At 43.6% G+C, this 17,277-nt stretch overlaps 1 protein-coding gene across 3 annotated transcripts in view; it reads right to left on the bottom strand.

Annotated features, from left to right (window-relative positions):
• Positions 1 to 17,277, bottom strand: part of RABL6 (RAB, member RAS oncogene family like 6) — a 374,256-nt gene that overhangs the window by 130,619 nt on the left and 226,360 nt on the right. For all 3 annotated transcript variants that reach the window (XR_014963001.1, XM_085610983.1, XM_085610992.1), the window contains exons 9-10: positions 2,769 to 3,130; positions 1,523 to 1,673 (exon numbers count right to left, since the gene is read on the bottom strand). Coding sequence is in view for 2 of the 3 variants with exons in the window: in XM_085610983.1 (XP_085467109.1) it covers positions 1,523 to 1,673; positions 2,769 to 3,130 (513 nt within the window). In the remaining variant the exon portion in view is untranslated. The remainder of the gene's footprint in view (positions 1 to 1,522; positions 1,674 to 2,768; positions 3,131 to 17,277) is intronic.

The raw sequence follows: 17,277 nt of genomic DNA, 5'->3' as shown, positions 1-17,277 counted from the left end.
TAGTCAAACATTTGTCTGGAGGCCTGATGCCAACAAGGGTCTCTTATTGTCAGTTGGCATCTCATCCGTATTTCATTTTCAAAGCACCAATGTAGTCTTTCCAGAGTCCGTACTCCTCGTTTTTGTCTGGAATCTTTAACTTCAACGTCTAACTTCACAAACCTATTTTTTTGGAATCCTCTTCTACATGCATTCAGAGCACTACAAACTACAATTTAGCTTTGATACAATTGCAATTTTTAGATCCTTTAGCCCTAGTCTTGACATTGTGCTTGCCTACAAAATGAACACCACTAGATGAACATTAATTAGACACACCCAAACCTGAAATGATCGGAGGGAAACCAAACCTACTGTTAACTATGTTCTATGACCAAAACTAATGTGAGGTATACGTCCTGGGATAGCTGCTGGATAATAAGTTCCTCCCATCTCACAGTTTGATGTTCAATCCACCTTAAATTTCCATGCAAAAATGTTTCTCTTCCAAACCTACCCTCAAAGTGGATGTTATTATGACAGTTTACTGGCCCAGGCTGAATTAGGGTAGCAGAGCAGACTCTACCTAAACGTCCCCAATGTGCTTGCTAATGGCTGCTACTTGCCTCATGAGAGTTAGTTAGAAGAAACAGATCTCTACCACCCAGCAGGTTTACCATGGGCTCCAAGCATTCAAATGTATCCGATTTAAGACCATGTTTGGTTTACTAACAAATCCACTCTCCATGCCCTCCCATAATCTCTTGAATCCACTACTACCTGGCTAAGCTCCACTCACATCTGGTATAACCAATCTGCTCGATAGTACCATCATCCAGAATAAATATCTTGTAAGCCTATCTTTTAACGTTCTGTGGAATTCACTTTGTCCCTACACCTTCAACACTGATGCGCACTAGAAATGTAGCAAAACATGCCACTTCCATCAATAACAGAATACCGGCTTGAATTCCCTGCTGTGGGTCTGCCATCTACGAAGATTGCCTGGCTGTCTCCATGACACACTGTCTATGTTCATCAGTGTCAGACTCAACTCATCAGCCATCTACTACAAGTACCCGTATCGTAGAATACCCTTTATTTGTGAACCATCAGACCCACTGCTGTCACAATCCTGTCCCTTTGCAGTACCAACATCACCGATCTCTAGTCTGCCCTTATTCAGCACACTCACCTACCACATTCTCACCTCTGTGCAACACTCTCAATAGCCTATTTAATCTACTATCTAAATTGTCACTATTGTGCCAGCTCCTAATTTCAAAGCCTACGCTACAGTCCTGCTACACCCCTGCTAATATACACCCACCTCTGTAAAGCACTCCACTGTTAACTGATCTAGAGGAGGTGCTTCACACACATAGACTTCACCTCTCACTAGCCTGTCTGTGTAACATCATAATTTGCCAGTGTACTGGACCAGCACTTCTGAGTGTCCTCTATCATAATACCACATGTATTGTTTTTGCATGGTTGAAATAACCCCATCTTTCCTCGATTTGTATGCATTAATTCTCTGCACCTGTCACTGTCATGCCGACGCCGGTTCTCTGCTTTGTCCTTGTCCTTCTGCGGGGTTGTGTCCTCCAAGAAGCTGCGATCCAGGCTGTCTTCAGGAACAAAGTCTTCCACACTTTGCACTACTGGAGGATTGTCAGAAGGCATAACTTCCTCTGCAGGGATAAAAGCACACATGCAGTTAGACTGAAGCACCTTCTCCACAACACTTTAAACAAGATTTTTCTCTGCCATGGCATAAACAAATTCAGTAACATTAAGAGTCACCGGATGTTTGTATGCAGTTACAAGTTGAGCTGCTACATTGTTTCGGTCTAGGAAGTATCAAGTTCATAATTGCAAGATAATTAAAAATAGTACTTTATAGGAAGCAAATTTCAGATTTGCAACGTAGAAATATACAAATAGTTACATAGGCTTGGATCCAAGCACTTTTGTTTTTAACACACTTTCAACTTATATACCTGGACATATATACCTGTCAACCAAACTTATTAAAGTTGAAGTTATAGTGAATTTAACACAGTTGCACTTTCATGGTAATGGGTGACAGCACAAATTCTCCGAGGGGTGGGGTAATCCTGAGGAGACTAAAATGGCAACAAACTCCATAAAGACATAACTGTGGGTTTTCATACACCTTTCTAAGGGGTTTTGCTATCCCACTCTGCACCAATTTTTTTATTTGCAAAAGAGGTTGGGGTAAGTATGTAAACTTGGAGGAAAGTTTCCGCAACACCTAAGTCATGCAAGTATCAGAGGATCGGCTTTCTGCAAAGGGAAAAATATGTTCCTCGGTTGGGGAAAACTTATTATTAATGAATAAGGCTTATGCACTGAACTATCCAATTTGTGGTTAGTACAATATTACTGATGGAGATTTTTGGAATTCCTTAAAGGTAGAATCATAGGCATATTTTTTCAATCATGGTAAAAAAATATATCATGTCTACATTTACTGAGTGAGACCTAAAGTAAAACCTCATTTACTTTTGAGGAAATTCCACAATAATGTATTCCTAGGAATTGGCTTTTGTAAATGAAAAAACAATTATTCCATGAACATTCTTAGGAGGGTGTACATATTCTATGCTGCATTACATGGTAATACACATTTAGAAATGTACATAATTGAACAGAAATCCACAATTCGCTGGGCTTGCTACACATTAAAATATGTGAGAAAGCTAAATTACCACCCTAGGACAGCCCTACACCACTGTCTGCATACAGGCTCTTGCACAGCCTACCTGGTTTGGAGGGTGATGCCTCTGGAGCTGAAGATCCAAAAAGTCTAGACATAATACTGCGCCTTTGCTGAGGCGCTGCAACTTGGGGTGGTGGTGGAGAAGCTGCAGACGGTGACATAAGTTGTGGCGGAAGGACCTCATTGGTAGGTGCAGGAGAGGTTGGCGGTGGAGAAGAGGTAGATGATGGAATGATAGAAAGGACTTGCTGGGGCAGCTGAAGTGGTGTGCCTGGGCTAGAGCTGTCAGTGGAAGCTGAACTAGGAGGAATGACTGGAGACTGGGAGCCAGAAGGAGAGCTCTGTCCATTGGTCGCAGATGGTGAGGAAGGCCCTCGATTACGAACTTCCATCATTTCAAGGAATCTAAGAAATAGAAGTTAGACAATGAATGCTCCAGTATGCACACAGCTCGATGACAGCAATTAACTGCTTCTACTTCAATCAAATCTGACAAATGCATTCCAGTAATTTATACACTATTATTCAGATTAGTCCACCTGTATGAAGTGAGAACACTTGAGAGTTCCAAATACACTTGGTTTTATTACTTAAGCTTACCGCACTTAAAATGTCATGCTGTCGGCAGCATTAGACAAAAATATACCATGATTACTTGCCACATTGGATGTGAATTGTTTGCATTCACCTATGGCATAGTGGACAGCAATATGGTGGTCACATTACAGAACTATAGCCCCATAAGCATTAAAGCAAAATCATAATTTATTTTATTTGAAAAGTTTTATATAGCATGACCGTGACCCTCGCGGGTATCAGAGCGCTTTACAAGCAAATCAAGGCACAAACATATATATCAGTCAAACATGGTCTGTATGCATATATCAAAGAAAAATAATATGTACTCTAATCTAGAAATTTGTTCATAAAGAGAAGTTTAACTTGAAAGATGTGGTTGAGGGGGATCATTCTTATTTCTTGGGGGAGAGAGTTCCAAATACGAGGGGCAATGCCAGAGAAAGCTCTATTGTAGATTTTCTTCCTGAAGAATCACAGTGGTTTTAGCAGTAAGGTGCTGGAGCTTCTAAAAGGATCTTGCGCCTCCTGAACGTTCAAGCTTCTTGGCGAGGTAGCTTGGGGTATTGAAGTGTAAAGCTTTATGAGTCATGCATGCAAATTTAAGTTGAATTGTTGCTTAATGGGGCAACCAGTTGAGGGACTTCAGGTCATGAGAGATGTGATTGATCCTTTTTGATCCAGTGATGAGGCTTGTAGCTGAGTTAAGAGAAGCCATTAATGGGGCTGTAGTGGATCTGGGCAGGCCGGAAAGGGTTGCGCTTCCATCTTCCAATCTGGGAATCACAAGAGCTTGCATGGCAGATCTGAGGTCTTTTGGGGCGAGGAAGTGCTTTAGTTTTCTTAATATGTTCATATGGAGGTTTGCTCCTCTGGTAGTGGCACTGTGCTTCTGCATACTGAGGTTTTCGTCAAGAGTTATTCCTAGTGATTTTGCGGAATCAATAATTTGTAGTGTGCAATTGAACGCGGTTAATTGCTTCATCTATTCGCTGACAATGTGCGACTGATTCGGAGAGGCGATTAAGAGGAATTCGATTTTTTGAGCGTTAAGTTTGAGGTGGTTGCATGACAGCCAATTTTGGGCATTTTGTAAAAATTGGATTGAGGGCTTGTATGTCTTCAGGGTATGAGATTTTCAAGTACAGTTGGATATCGTCAGCATACAAGTGATAGTGGATGTTGGATGCATTTAGGATTTCTGTTAGTGGCTCCATGAATAGGTTAAAAAGGGTGGGTGAGAGGGAGGAGCCTTGGGGGACCCAGAGTGGGACTGGAGCAATCTTAGAGATGGACTGATTTACCTCGACTTTTTGTGTTCTATTTTGAAAAAAAGAGGTAATGTGCTTTGTTAAGTTACCAACAGTTAATACAGCACAATTAAGCAACTGCATGGCTGTGGAGTGCTTTATAAATCTGGTGCAATTCCTGTCCAGACCAAGGATTTCATAGTGACTGAAGTCATGATGGTTTGGTGCATTGACTTGGCAGAGAAAATCGTAAGCATAAGGAATCCTTTAATATACGTTGTGCATGTACGTTATACTTTCCCGTTGTTTTCAATCAATGAGGGTTTCCACATCTCAACCTGACGCTGCCTGTGCTGATTGAGACGCATGAATTTTTAAATACATGCCACTGGCACAGTGCTGCACGTCTGTGGGCTTAGTACGATTTAAGAAAAGTGTCCTGCAGCAAGTTTTCTATATTAAAAATAACCAAAGCTTCTTTTACACAACTAAGTAACACTCCTTAAATTAATCTCTTTGAGTGCAACCATCTGGATTGAAAACCTGTCATTTTTCAAATTTCCCAACACCAAATAAATTTGCGTAGGAGAAAACGTTACTATCACACAAGTTAAACATGTACGTTATTGAACTTAGAAATGATTCAGCCACTATTCTGTTTTGTATTTAGTGTTCTAAGATGTTGGATACCCACTTTGAAGCAGTAAATAAAAAAAGCATTTGAAAGCCAATAGGTCTCGTCTTTGTGACCTACTGGCTTTGCCTAAGGATTTGAGCCATACTGCAAGGCATCCGGTATGCTGAGCAATGTGGCTAAAGTTTTTTTTTTTAACTTTTTAAAAAACAGACTAGCAAAAGCCTCAGAAGCGGTCGTCCGTATCATGGGAGGGGGCGTGAAAGCCACGGGGTGGGAGCAAACCAACACAAGAGTTGGGGGAAAGCAATGGGTGGGGTGGGGTGGGCATGCAGCAATGGGGAGAAGCACACAGGCTTGTGCAACAGGGTGGGGAAGAGCACTCGGGCAGCAGAGAGCAACACTGAATGCTGGGGGAAAGGCATACACGAGGGAGATGGCTCGAAAACATGCACTCTAATGGAGTGCTTCACACAAGAAAAAAGTAGCGCTTGAAAACCAAGGGTGCAGTGATGTCAGTCACTCAAAGAGATTGTAAAATGGCAATACTCCATTGAAAGGACAAACACAAGACCGAAACGCATAGACAAGAATAAGATGCAGGCAAATGAGAGTGACAAGGAAAGCCAACCAATGGTAAGCAATAGGTGGGCTCCAAGCTCCACTATGTTCTTGGTAAGACTCATTGGCGTGCTGATTCTTTTCCCAGCTGTTGTGACAATTAGGGAGTCCGCAAACATATTGGCCTTGATGTACGGTGCCTGTATTTCTCTTCTAGCTTTGGAGTCACTGCCGATGCTGCACCTGGAGCTGAGAAGGCCTCCCATCCTTGGTTTAGGACACTGGGCAGCATGGATAAAAACAGTTTTTTCTTCTGAGAGGGCAGAAGTATTTCCAGAAGCAAATGCGATTCGGTCTTTTCCTCCTCAAATTATGCCCTATTAGGTTATCTTACCATTGTAATAAAGCATTGTATGCTGCAATGTTATCCAAAGGGGGTGGTCGGCATGGGTTGGAGAAAACAAAATCTAAAGATGGCCACCACACTGAGGAGCTTCTGGGGCGTAAGGCCGGACAGCATTCAAGGAGAGACATAGCACCTGGACTCCACGATGCCCACAAAAACAAACAAGCATGGGCATAGCCAATTGGTCTTGGCAATGGAAGTGCCTAATTAGGGCTATTTTATTGAGACTACTTAAGTTTGCTTGCCCTGTAATAATAGTTCCCTTCATAAAGCACTGCGCATTGCTGTCATTTCATTTATGAAAAGCGCTTTTATATTCCAACAAATATGTTTAAACATTAACTACTAGAATAACTTCAAAGTCCAAGACTGAAGCCAACAGGTCCCCCTAAGAGAACTAGTGCATCACTGCTGGATGCGCCAGTCATTAAAGAGATAACTCTGTGCTGTTCACATAAATCACTGGGCCTGGCGCGTTTTCTGTTCGAGTCTCTCCTAAAAGTAGCAGTGCATTCAAGCAACACACCAAGCACTATCTAAAACCCAGCAATGCAAATGTTAGACTTGCATAAACTATCAAAGTGTAATAGAGCTGGAGCATTGAAGCTCTTGGACGAAGGTAGATTGTTGAAGGCTGAGGCACTTTAATTGAGCCACACAAACCATAGAAGGGAGTGACAGACAGTATACCGCTTTGAATCACAGTCACAGCGCTGCGTAGCATCGATTAAGAAACAATACAATATAGAGAATTAACTTGTGCAGTGATATATAGCCCTGCCAATCAACAGATCGGAGTAAAACTTTTTTTAAACTTAATGTGTGCTCATTACAGTGCACAGGTTATAGTATGGCTGTGATCCTACACATCACACCGAAGGAGCACGACACACACAACATTTTGCATACATACACTCAGCACTTGCAGAGAGCAGTATTATAATTTACTTTTTTGCAGATTTATGTAGCGCAAACTCGAGCCGAAGGTATTGGAGCACTTTACATGAGCACTGGTTACGTTACACAAGGACACATTAATTTTTTTGGTAGGCACGGGGAGATCAAGTTATTTGCCAAGAATCACAGATGTGGACGTGACCCCGAGGCTCGAACCTTGGTTTCCCAGCTAAAAAGTCGGCAATCTAACCGTTAGACCACATCCTCTCCCCATTTTGAATTATGTATTAAGTATTGAACTGTCAGCCACTGCTGATCAATCGAAAGAACTCAACAATACAACCGGAAACAAAGAAAGAACGTGAAAAAACAGAGGCAGACCACCTAATGGGAAAATGGAGAACACATTTAACAAACAGCTGCCTCTGCCGGATAGGACGGTGTCACTCCGAAAACAAACCTTTTTTGTGTGCCTGCCACGAGCGTCAGATTGACCCATTTGCAGCCCTACGTGTAATGCAGTCGGAGTAACTCGGCTTACGACTGATCGGGGAACGCCAGAAAATGAAGGGGAAATGTGTTATGATTATGCAGCAGCTGTTCGGTTGTTGTAGTATTTTCTGTTTTAATGAAACCTCTTCTGACGTATTTGAACCTTGCGTTTGGGAACGGCAATTTAGTGTGTTTGTGTTTAGTTTAGATGGGAATAGTGCGTTTCGATAATATGGCTTGCACTAAAAATGTCCTATATAAAAAAAATAGGTTTCTTTATTACAAAAAAACTCTCTCACTGTTGGTTACATAGCTGGTGTTGAACAGTATTTACAAAGTCTTGCAAACACTTTGAACGGCGTGGGGAATACATTTACTCAAGCAATTAGGTAAATTGCTGACTATGGAACAAAGAGGGTTGTGTTCTGCTCCCTGCACCTCCACTTGGCCACAGTTTGTGACCATGGGCATTGCACTTCACTATTTTGCATTTTACCATGTACACTTACCAACGTTGGTACAAGATTTTAAAAAGAATACCACAGGCGTCAAACTGACCAATTTGCAGCCCCGCGTGTAATGCAGTTGGAGAAAGTCTGTCACGACGGATCAGGGAATGCGTGGAAATGAAGTGGAAATATGTGCTGATTATGCAACAGCTGTTCGAGGGCAAGCAGTTGTTGCAGCCAGGCACAAGATTTTTTAAATAATAAAATCGGCACACAGCGCTAATTACAACAGTGCTCCTAATATGTCACGGGAGAAGTCACAGTTTAACCCCTTTGCTGTTAGGCCACCCTCCCCCCTGTAACTTTTTGACCCCATAAAGTATCCATGCCAGATCTGCGTCCTTTTCTTCTCACATGATGGGTATGGATTCCACTGGAGTCAAAATATAGCTAAAGTTATTTTGTTTTTGAAAAATGGGAAAAAAGGGCTACAGATGAAAGTGTCTGTTTTTTCCCTGCAAATGGTATCAACAAAAGGGTTGTGGTGCTGAAATCACAATTTTCCCAGCTTTCAGGGACAAGCAGACTTTTGTCAGAAAACCCAAAAGTTTTACACAGTTTGGGCATTTTTTTGGGACAAAACCTATTTTTGCTATTTTTTGTGCTTTCAACCTCCTTCCAGTTAATGGTAGAAATGGGTATGAAAGCAATAATGGATCCTGGAAAGCTATACATTTTAGACAACCAGACACAATTCTGAATTCAGCAAGGGGTCATTTGTGCAGATCCTTCAAGGTTTCATTATAGAAACTAACAATTGAATATAGGAAAAATTGAAAATTAGTTGAAAAAAACTGTAATTTGGGTCAACGTTTTCACCTGTAACTTCTTTTAATTATGACAGCTGCTTGAAAGCAATATACCGTTACTTCCGCTGGACTTTTCTGGTTGTGGGGATATATAGGACTTGTAGGTTCACTAAGCGCCCGACGAACCCAGAGCCAATGACTGAGCAGTGTCTTGCAATGGTTTTTTATTATGCACCGGGTATATAGCAATTAATTTGGAAAAATATATACATGCAAAAATCGGTATGAATGACACCTACGTATTTCTGAAATTGAAACAAAATATAGAGTTTAGAAACAGTAGATATTTGCACATTTCCGAAATTGTGAGTACCCATACTAGCATGAGAATTATAGTGCCCGCGACAGGCAAAGGCCCAGAACCTATTGAGGCAACATCAAAATAACCTATCACAAAACAAGGGGAGTCCCATGAGTTTTTGGCCGCTGGCTAGGCAGCCATCTAGGGAAACCTACCAAACCCACACATTTCTGAAAACTAGGCACCTGGGGGAGTCCAGCAAGGTATGGCTTGCGTGGGTCCCCCAAAATTTCCCTACCCAGAATCCCCTGCAAACCTCAAATTTTGTTGAAAAAAATCAATTTTTATCTCACACACCTGTGTGAGAAAGTTGTAGGATCACTGGGCTGAAACAAATTTCCTACTACCCAGCATTGCCCCAGGTCTCCTGAAAAAAACTGTACCTCACATGTATGGGAAGGCATTGGTTTTTTGGGCCAGGGCTCGCCGCAATCTAGGGAAACCTACCAAACCCACACATTTCTGCAAAATAGACACTCTGGGGAGTCCAATGAGGTATGAATTGCGTGGATCCCCCAACGTTTCCCTACCCAGAATCCCCTGCAAACCTCTACTTTAGCTGAAAAAAACACATTTTCCACATATTTTTGTGTGGAATCACTGTGCCGGCACAAATGTCCTACCCCACAGCATTCTCTTTAGTGTCCCGAGTAAAATGATTCCACACTTGTGTGGGTGTCCAATGCAGAAGTGGCTAAAACGTTTTTTTTAAAAACTGTAGCGCTTAGACTTGTTGGTGCTAGACCCTAAATTCCTATGTTTTGGGCTCTTCCCAGTCACAGGCCCCTGACCCACCCACTCAAGTGAGGTATCATTTTACTCGGGAGACTGAGAGGAACGCTGTGGGGTAGGACATTTGTGCAGGCACAGTGATTCCATCCATAAATATGTGGAAAATTTGTTTTTTTGGGCTAAATTTAACGTTCGCAGGGCATTCTGGGTAGGAAAACATTTGGGGATCCACGCAAGCCATACCTCGCTGGACTCCCCCGGGCGTCTCGTTTTCAGAAATGTGTCGGTTTGGTACTTCCCCAAGATGGCCGCTGAGCCCGGGGCCAAAAACCCAGGTGACTCCCCTTGCAAAACCAGGTTGTTTAGTGATACGTCATTTTGATGTCTCCTCAATACGTTTTAGGCCCTTGCCTGTCGCAAGTACTTGACCCACCCACGCGAGTGAGGTACCATTTTTATCGGGAGACCCGAGGTATATATATATATATATTATTTTTTTTACAAATTTTGAGGTTTGCAAGGGATTCTGGGTAACAGAACCTGGTGAGAGCCAGACAAGTCACCCCATCCTGGATTCCCCTGGGAGCATGGGACCCACGTCTGGACATACCCTTCTCACTTAGGGCGACAAATGTCCCTTGCTCGCTGTGCCACTGGACTCAAGCAAGCCTGGCTGATTTGGGGAGGAGCGGGAGGTTACCCTGAAACCGGTCCCAGGATGCTTTTTTCCGGTCCGGGGAGGACCCAGCTTGGCAGTTCGGGCTGGACTGTTCTCATGAGGAGCAGTGTCAAGACTGATATGCATATGGCTGAGTCCAAACTGGGGTGGAGTAGTGAGCAAAAGAACGATGGATTTAACGCACATATCTTGACTGGGGGGTGAATGTTTGATTAATTCAGCATTCCGTCCATCATTTGTTGCTGCAGCACTTTTCGCCCTAAGTGGGATGGGTATGCCCAGATGTGGGTTCCTTGTTCACTGTGACACTGGATAGAAGCTAGCCTGGCTGATGAGGTGTTACCCTTAACCCGGTCCCAGGGTGCTTGTTTCCAGTCCAGAGAGGACTCGGCTTGACACTTCAGGCTGGACTGTTCCCATGAGGAGCAGGGTCAAGACTGATTTGTATATGGCTGGGCCCAAACTGGGGTGTCGCAGTGAGCAAAAGAACGATGGATTTAACCCAGATATTTTGAATGGAACTGAATGTTTGATTCTTTCAACATTCCGTCCACAGGGCACAAGTCCTAAAAAAATTAGTGGGGGGACTAACCTAATTAATCAGTATGCAAGTGGCATCACGGCGCGTGGCATCACGGCGCGTGACATCACAGCACGGCGCGTGACATCACAGCACGTGACATCACTGGAAGTGGCATTACAAGAAGTGACATCAGATCTTAAGCCCTCACATATATGTTTAGCAGATCTATCATGAGTACATTTGAGCACATTTCGAGTATACTTGCAAACCCTCCTGATTTAGGCAGAAGATTCGCACTTTTGTAAGCTTCACGTAAACGAATGTTGCCTTTTGCCAGCGTAAAGCTTCCTCTACCCATAGTCCTTTAAAAGAAAAACTTGTGATATTTAAATTACTACAACACCTCCTCAAGGGTAGTAAGCGTGTATAAAGCTATTTATTTTGTGCAAATACTGGGAAAGATCAACACATCTGACGGTCTTACAGTGAATGCATATCTCCTAAACAGATCCTGAACAAAGTGGAAAGCTGCTTCTCTTAAGTATGTGTGAAGTGCTAACAAGGTGTGAGCATTTGTTTCCCCTCTGCTGCATTTGCTTTTAGGTGTGAGGTTCCTGACTGCTGTCAGCCGGGAGACTCCAACAAAAGGAGGCCTGATGACCCCTCAAATTCGGCCTATGTTTAGGGCCCAGCCGGAGACAGAAATAAGAGAGGCCCATCCTGTCCTCGCCTGCACGTTGTTGCCCATCGAAAGCAGACAACGTGCAGGCGCTGATGAATGTGTCCCGGTGTTTGGATTTACACCGGGGCGATTTCAGCATCATTAGGTCTCGCCTGAGCCAGCGCTTTAGAGCTGCTCTGGCGAGAGCTTTAGTAAGCGGGGATTTGGAAGTGCAGACTAGTGCTTTTCAGGCCTGCAAATACAGTGCATGTGCGCTGGGCGCGCGCACCATTTGTCAGCCTGCCTGATCACTTTCGCGGCCGATTTGATGTTCTCAGTGAGCCGCGCGGCCACTGAGAACATCAAAGCGGCCGCGAAAGTGCTCACCATTTGCCACCCCCTCCCTTATCCCACTTCCTGCTTGTTTTTTTGGGCTTACACTCTCCATGCCCTCTGGCTCCTTCGTGCTGCTTTACCCTTCCCTCTGCTTGTGCTTCCTATCTCCTCCCCCTCCTGCTGTTCTTTCTTTTTTTTTTAAAGTCATTTTACTAAGCACCAACGCGAACTGAAGGTATCGGAGCGCTTTACATGAGCACCAGTTGCATTACAGACGGACGCATTCATTTTCATGGATGTACAGCCAGTAGGTGTGCAGGGGCGGGGATCTCATAGCAGAGGTTCTCAGAATACTGTACAGTCAGTACAGTGAGGCTCAGTTCAGCAAGCCTCTCGCCCTGTTGCTCATCTTGCTGCCAGCCTTTCTTGGAGGGTGGCCTTCAGGCTCACACACCTCGCACCTAGCCACAAACCCCAGAGGTCGAGCATCCTTTGAACTGACCTCTAATTAAAGAAATGACCTAGAAACCAAAGGCATTTCACAAGTCATCGTGCCGCAGACCATGCGCACGTAGAGTACTGTAAGCACACAGCTCCCAAGCCAGGAACTTTATTATGAGATCCACCTTATATTAGAATGATTCAATTCAGACCTCTCAGTTTCGGACCGGGTGAATGTTTTAGTGATTTAGCAGACAGACATTTGCATTTCTTCAATAAAACGAGAGCGAAATGTGCTTTGACTCATTAAACTAGTGAGGTCCGCCCCTTAACAAGAAAATCCATGCTTTAAATGGACAGTTATTAGGTAGCTGCACTTTTTAATTTGAAAGGCACAGTTCCGTATTTTTAACTAGCAAACTTTTAATGATAGCGTATCTGAACTTCTACGTTACAACCAGGTATCCTGGGAGTCAGAGTACCTGTACTTTAATATTTAATTTTCAATCAATGACTGATGACGTGTATGCCCAGGCGTGCCACACTTGTTGTGTTGACACCAAAAGCTCCGGGGGTACAAAGCAAACAGTATTCAAGCATTAAAAAAATTAAATGCATAAAATGTTAGACAAGTAGCAGGAGACAAATATGCAAAAAGGCCGTGATGCAAACAAAATTAAAACGTGAGAATGACATCTTATCAGGAAATGTTGCATGGCTGTAGAGGGAGTTTTGTTATGATTTGACTGATTTATACTTTTTTCAACGCACAATACATATAAGGGTCTCTTGGCGGGGGCTTCGTACTTCCTGGAAATAACATTTCAAAGGAGCCAGAATTAACGGGTTTTCTCTAAAACATATCAAACCAGTCAGGTTCGAGGTTTAGTGCTTCAGTGAACGCTGAACCTCATTTGCCAGATAATCACCGATTGCGAGTAACCCTTCTAAGAAAGGGAAATTACAGGATCCTATTGCACAAGCCATCTGTGTTGTCAGGTTTCGCCGGCACAGCGCTTGCGCAGTACCCATGGCAAAACAGACGGTTTGTGTGTGCAGGTCCGTCATGCTCCTTTTCCGAGAAGGACATAAATAAGCAAATTTGTGTACATGCATGTTAGTCTGTGTATGTCCGAAGCACATATACGTTTATTAAATAGTTTATTCCTCTGAAAAACTCCTTTTAAAAACAGAGCTCCTTTTAGGGGGAGGTCCTTAGACTGTCAGATCCAATCTGCACTCTAAAGGATCCTTTGTTACACCCCCTCATCCCCTCTCCCTGTCACCGAGCCACCTTTCACACTCCTGGGCGACATGAAACTTTAGCAGACACCATGGACCGCACAACATCCCAAAAATTAACAAGCATTGGCATAGCCAATAGGTCTCGTTTTTGGGACCTTATAAGTATTTAGTTATGCAGCACAATATCCTTGGTGCAACAACATGAACTGTTGCATGGCTAAACACTTATAAGGTCCCAAAGGCGAGACCTATTGGCTATGCCAATGCTTGTTTTTTTAGTGGGGCCCAACTTCGTGGCAAGGTGGACGGCGTCCACCCTGTGAAAAAAGTGGGTGGACGCCGTCCACCCGCGTGGACCACCGACTCGTGCCCTGCCGTCCTCCATTTGTTGCCCCTTGGGAACGACAAACACAAGAATTGGAAGGAAAGCCATTAGCAGAAGCAAGCAAATGAGTGACAACAACCCCAATAAACTGTAAGCAAAGGGCTGATCCAAAGCTCCCTGCAAATAATGATACTATACACAACAGGTATTCGATTAAAAAAACACAGCTAAAGTCATCCGTTTGCCAAAGCTAAAAAGCCGCTACTATAACTTGACTGACCTGCAAAGGTGTGCATACGGTATTGAATGTTTGGTGTAAACAATTTGGTCAGTGGTCAAAGACAAAAACAGACGAGAACTATTCTAGGCATCTCTTCCCAGCAACGCATTGTCTAAAAACAAATTAAAAACAGAAAGAACTCCGTCACAAAATAAACTGCACGTCTTACTGCGACTGACTGGAAAAAATTGTTTTGTACGTGGGAAGAATTAAAATATGTAAACTTGAGAAACGACACAAAAAAGTTACCTGCAGGCTGAAATGTTTATGTAGTGGGCGTCCTAGCAAGCTAGAGCACCGACAATTGTGAGACGTGCATGGGGTGAAGGCGGGAAACCGTTTGCAGCCTCAGGCCCTGGTTGGCGTTCACTCGCAGGGAGTTCATAGGTTTGCAGCAGGTAAGCGTGTAGCTGAGACGGCCAGTCCTTACGAACTGCTCCCATAAAGCTTCTTTATTGCAGGGTTTCAGGCTTCAGTGCGCGCTCGGCTTATGAGGAACGGGGAGGGGAGGGTTGGCTCGAGAGCGCCCCAACGGCACTTTAAGTCGGCCGATTCATTAAGCCCAGTCGTCAGTCCCCCTCTCCCCCAAAGTCAGCTGTGTCATCAGATGGAGCTTGGCTCACTGCATGGACTTGTAAAATCACATGATTTTACTTCAAAGGGCGAATGCACTCAAGGGCAGTGGTATATGATGTGCGTACACTAGAACCAGTCCTACAAGACGGGATTAATAAAGCCAGTAGAGCGATAAAAAACAGGCTCACAACGAGAGAGAGAGAGAGGGGGAGAGAGGGGGGGGGGGGGAGAGACTTTCCAAATGGAGCCCGAGGCTTGCGTGTTATTATAGCTCTAGATTTTTTCCAGAGAAAGACTGAAGGTTCCGGTTACAACATGATCTCGATTCGGCCAAAGGCTATGAGCAGGTTTGGGTACCACCAACCCATCAGTTCAGAGGACAAAAGTGGAAAGGGGTCTAATACACAACGAGGAGTAAGTACCAACTACCTTAATAAGTGCCGAATATTTGCCTCAGAAGTTGATTGCAATAGAAACGTTAAAAAAGCCCCACAGCAAGACACTCCACTGAATGAAGATTATCTACCCCCAGCAGCTCTTCTGTATTCAAATTGTTCTAAAAGTGGGAACCATAGCAACTGAGCTGATATATAAAGGAAGATGCCTTATTCCATCGAGCTTCGGCACTGGTTTAGTAGTGTATCGACCTTGTTCCACACTAAAAGATGGTGCTATTCATGTGCGCGACATGGGCACTGATCCTCCTGGGTCTGTGCGGCATGTGAGGCCATCGATCACGATATCTTGCTAAATAAGGTATTATGATGCTTTGCAGTAGGCGGAGCGGTTTAACAATGGAGCAAATACTATATAAAGGACCAATGGCAAGTGGTCAAAAGAACCAGCTCGCTCTCACCGCCTTACTCTATGCAGTTTGGCATACCACTGGGTTGTCCCAAATTAAGCACTAACAGTTTGACTCTTGTCAGTGTTAAGTAATGGAGATTAAGTACAGAAGTTTGTCTTCAGAAGTCAGTTTAATTATTATGGATGAGTTGAGCTCCCTAGGTAAGTGTGATGTATGCCTCTAACGAACTTGCGAGGTTGAGTTGAGGAGCTGAGCTGCAGACTGGACCGTTAATGCTGGATTTAGATATCAACTAAAAAATCTCTACATTCATACTTCAGTGTGGAGAAGATTCATTATTACAGACTGATGACCAGAACGCAAGACATCTGGCCTTTTTCAGAAATGGTTTGACAGAGCAGCTGCTCCAAGTCCTGTTATCCGTTCTCTCTGTAAATTACACATAGTGTGCGCTTCGTTTCCCACCTGCAACTCTGCAGCCAACAATGGCCAATTGCGCTCATTATTCCTTTTTCCATTTCAGTGTTTGTTTGGTGAGCTGTGATGACTCCGCAAGGTCTTCACTATTACAGTGGACGCTCGCAAGAATATCTCTCTTTCAATACTGAAAGAAATGCCAAAGAAAACTTAAAAATACTGGGGTAGTTGGTACATGCTCACCTACACTGGGCGTGCCAGTATACACAGGCACATATTGATTGATTCTTCTTGAAAGGTTTGTCAGTGTAAAAACGTGACCTAAATGCACAAATGCTTAACGTTCTAGGGCGATAGTAAACACAAACCAAACTCCTAAACCTTTTCCAGAAGTAAAACAAACCGTGAAATGCACTTGGTAACCCCTAGGTGTATCTTAGCGCCAAGCACGCGCTCTCATACAGGGCAGAAGAGTCGGCAAACAACCATGTCTTCAGTTGTTTGAGTACCCCCAGGTATTAGATTGGTATCTTGAGGCCTAAGGAAGGCTATTCCATATGTTGAGAGTTAAGCAGGAGTGCAACGCATCCTGCTATGATGCAAGTGGGATTAGGAATATCGATCGATATTAGGAATCGTGCTACTCTGCCATGAACCTCACACCCGTTACACAAACGTAGACTAAGCCATTTGCTGAAGTTTTGCACCAACAGTTTTACAACAATTATTTATATCAAAAACAGCATGCTTGCGGGAGAGAGGTGTATTAAAGGCTGCTATATATCAAAATGCATTTATAACTTCAATTCTATGCAATTATCATCCATACAACATGTAGAAAGTATCCTCTGGTGTTACTCCATCCTTGGGGTGCACTCCAACGGATGCCTAGGTTTAAATCGCTAACAGATACAACTGTCCATACTAGCTGGTCTCACAGGAACCCTGGTCTGTGAGTGCTGTGTCTGCCTGGGGATAACACCATCCTTTCCCCTTTTCCAGCTGAGCCTTCAGTTTGCATTGCTAAGTCCAATCAATAGATTATGACCACGCCACAACGAGGTTGGCGACTTTTCTCATCTCCCCAAACTAAT

The sequence above is a fragment of the Triturus cristatus genome, chromosome 1_2 (genome assembly GCF_964204655.1).
Source record: "Triturus cristatus chromosome 1_2, aTriCri1.1, whole genome shotgun sequence".
NCBI lineage: Eukaryota > Metazoa > Chordata > Amphibia > Caudata > Salamandridae > Triturus > Triturus cristatus.
The sequence above is the reverse complement of the archived record's forward strand: the minus strand, read 5'-3'. Positions and strand labels throughout refer to the sequence as shown.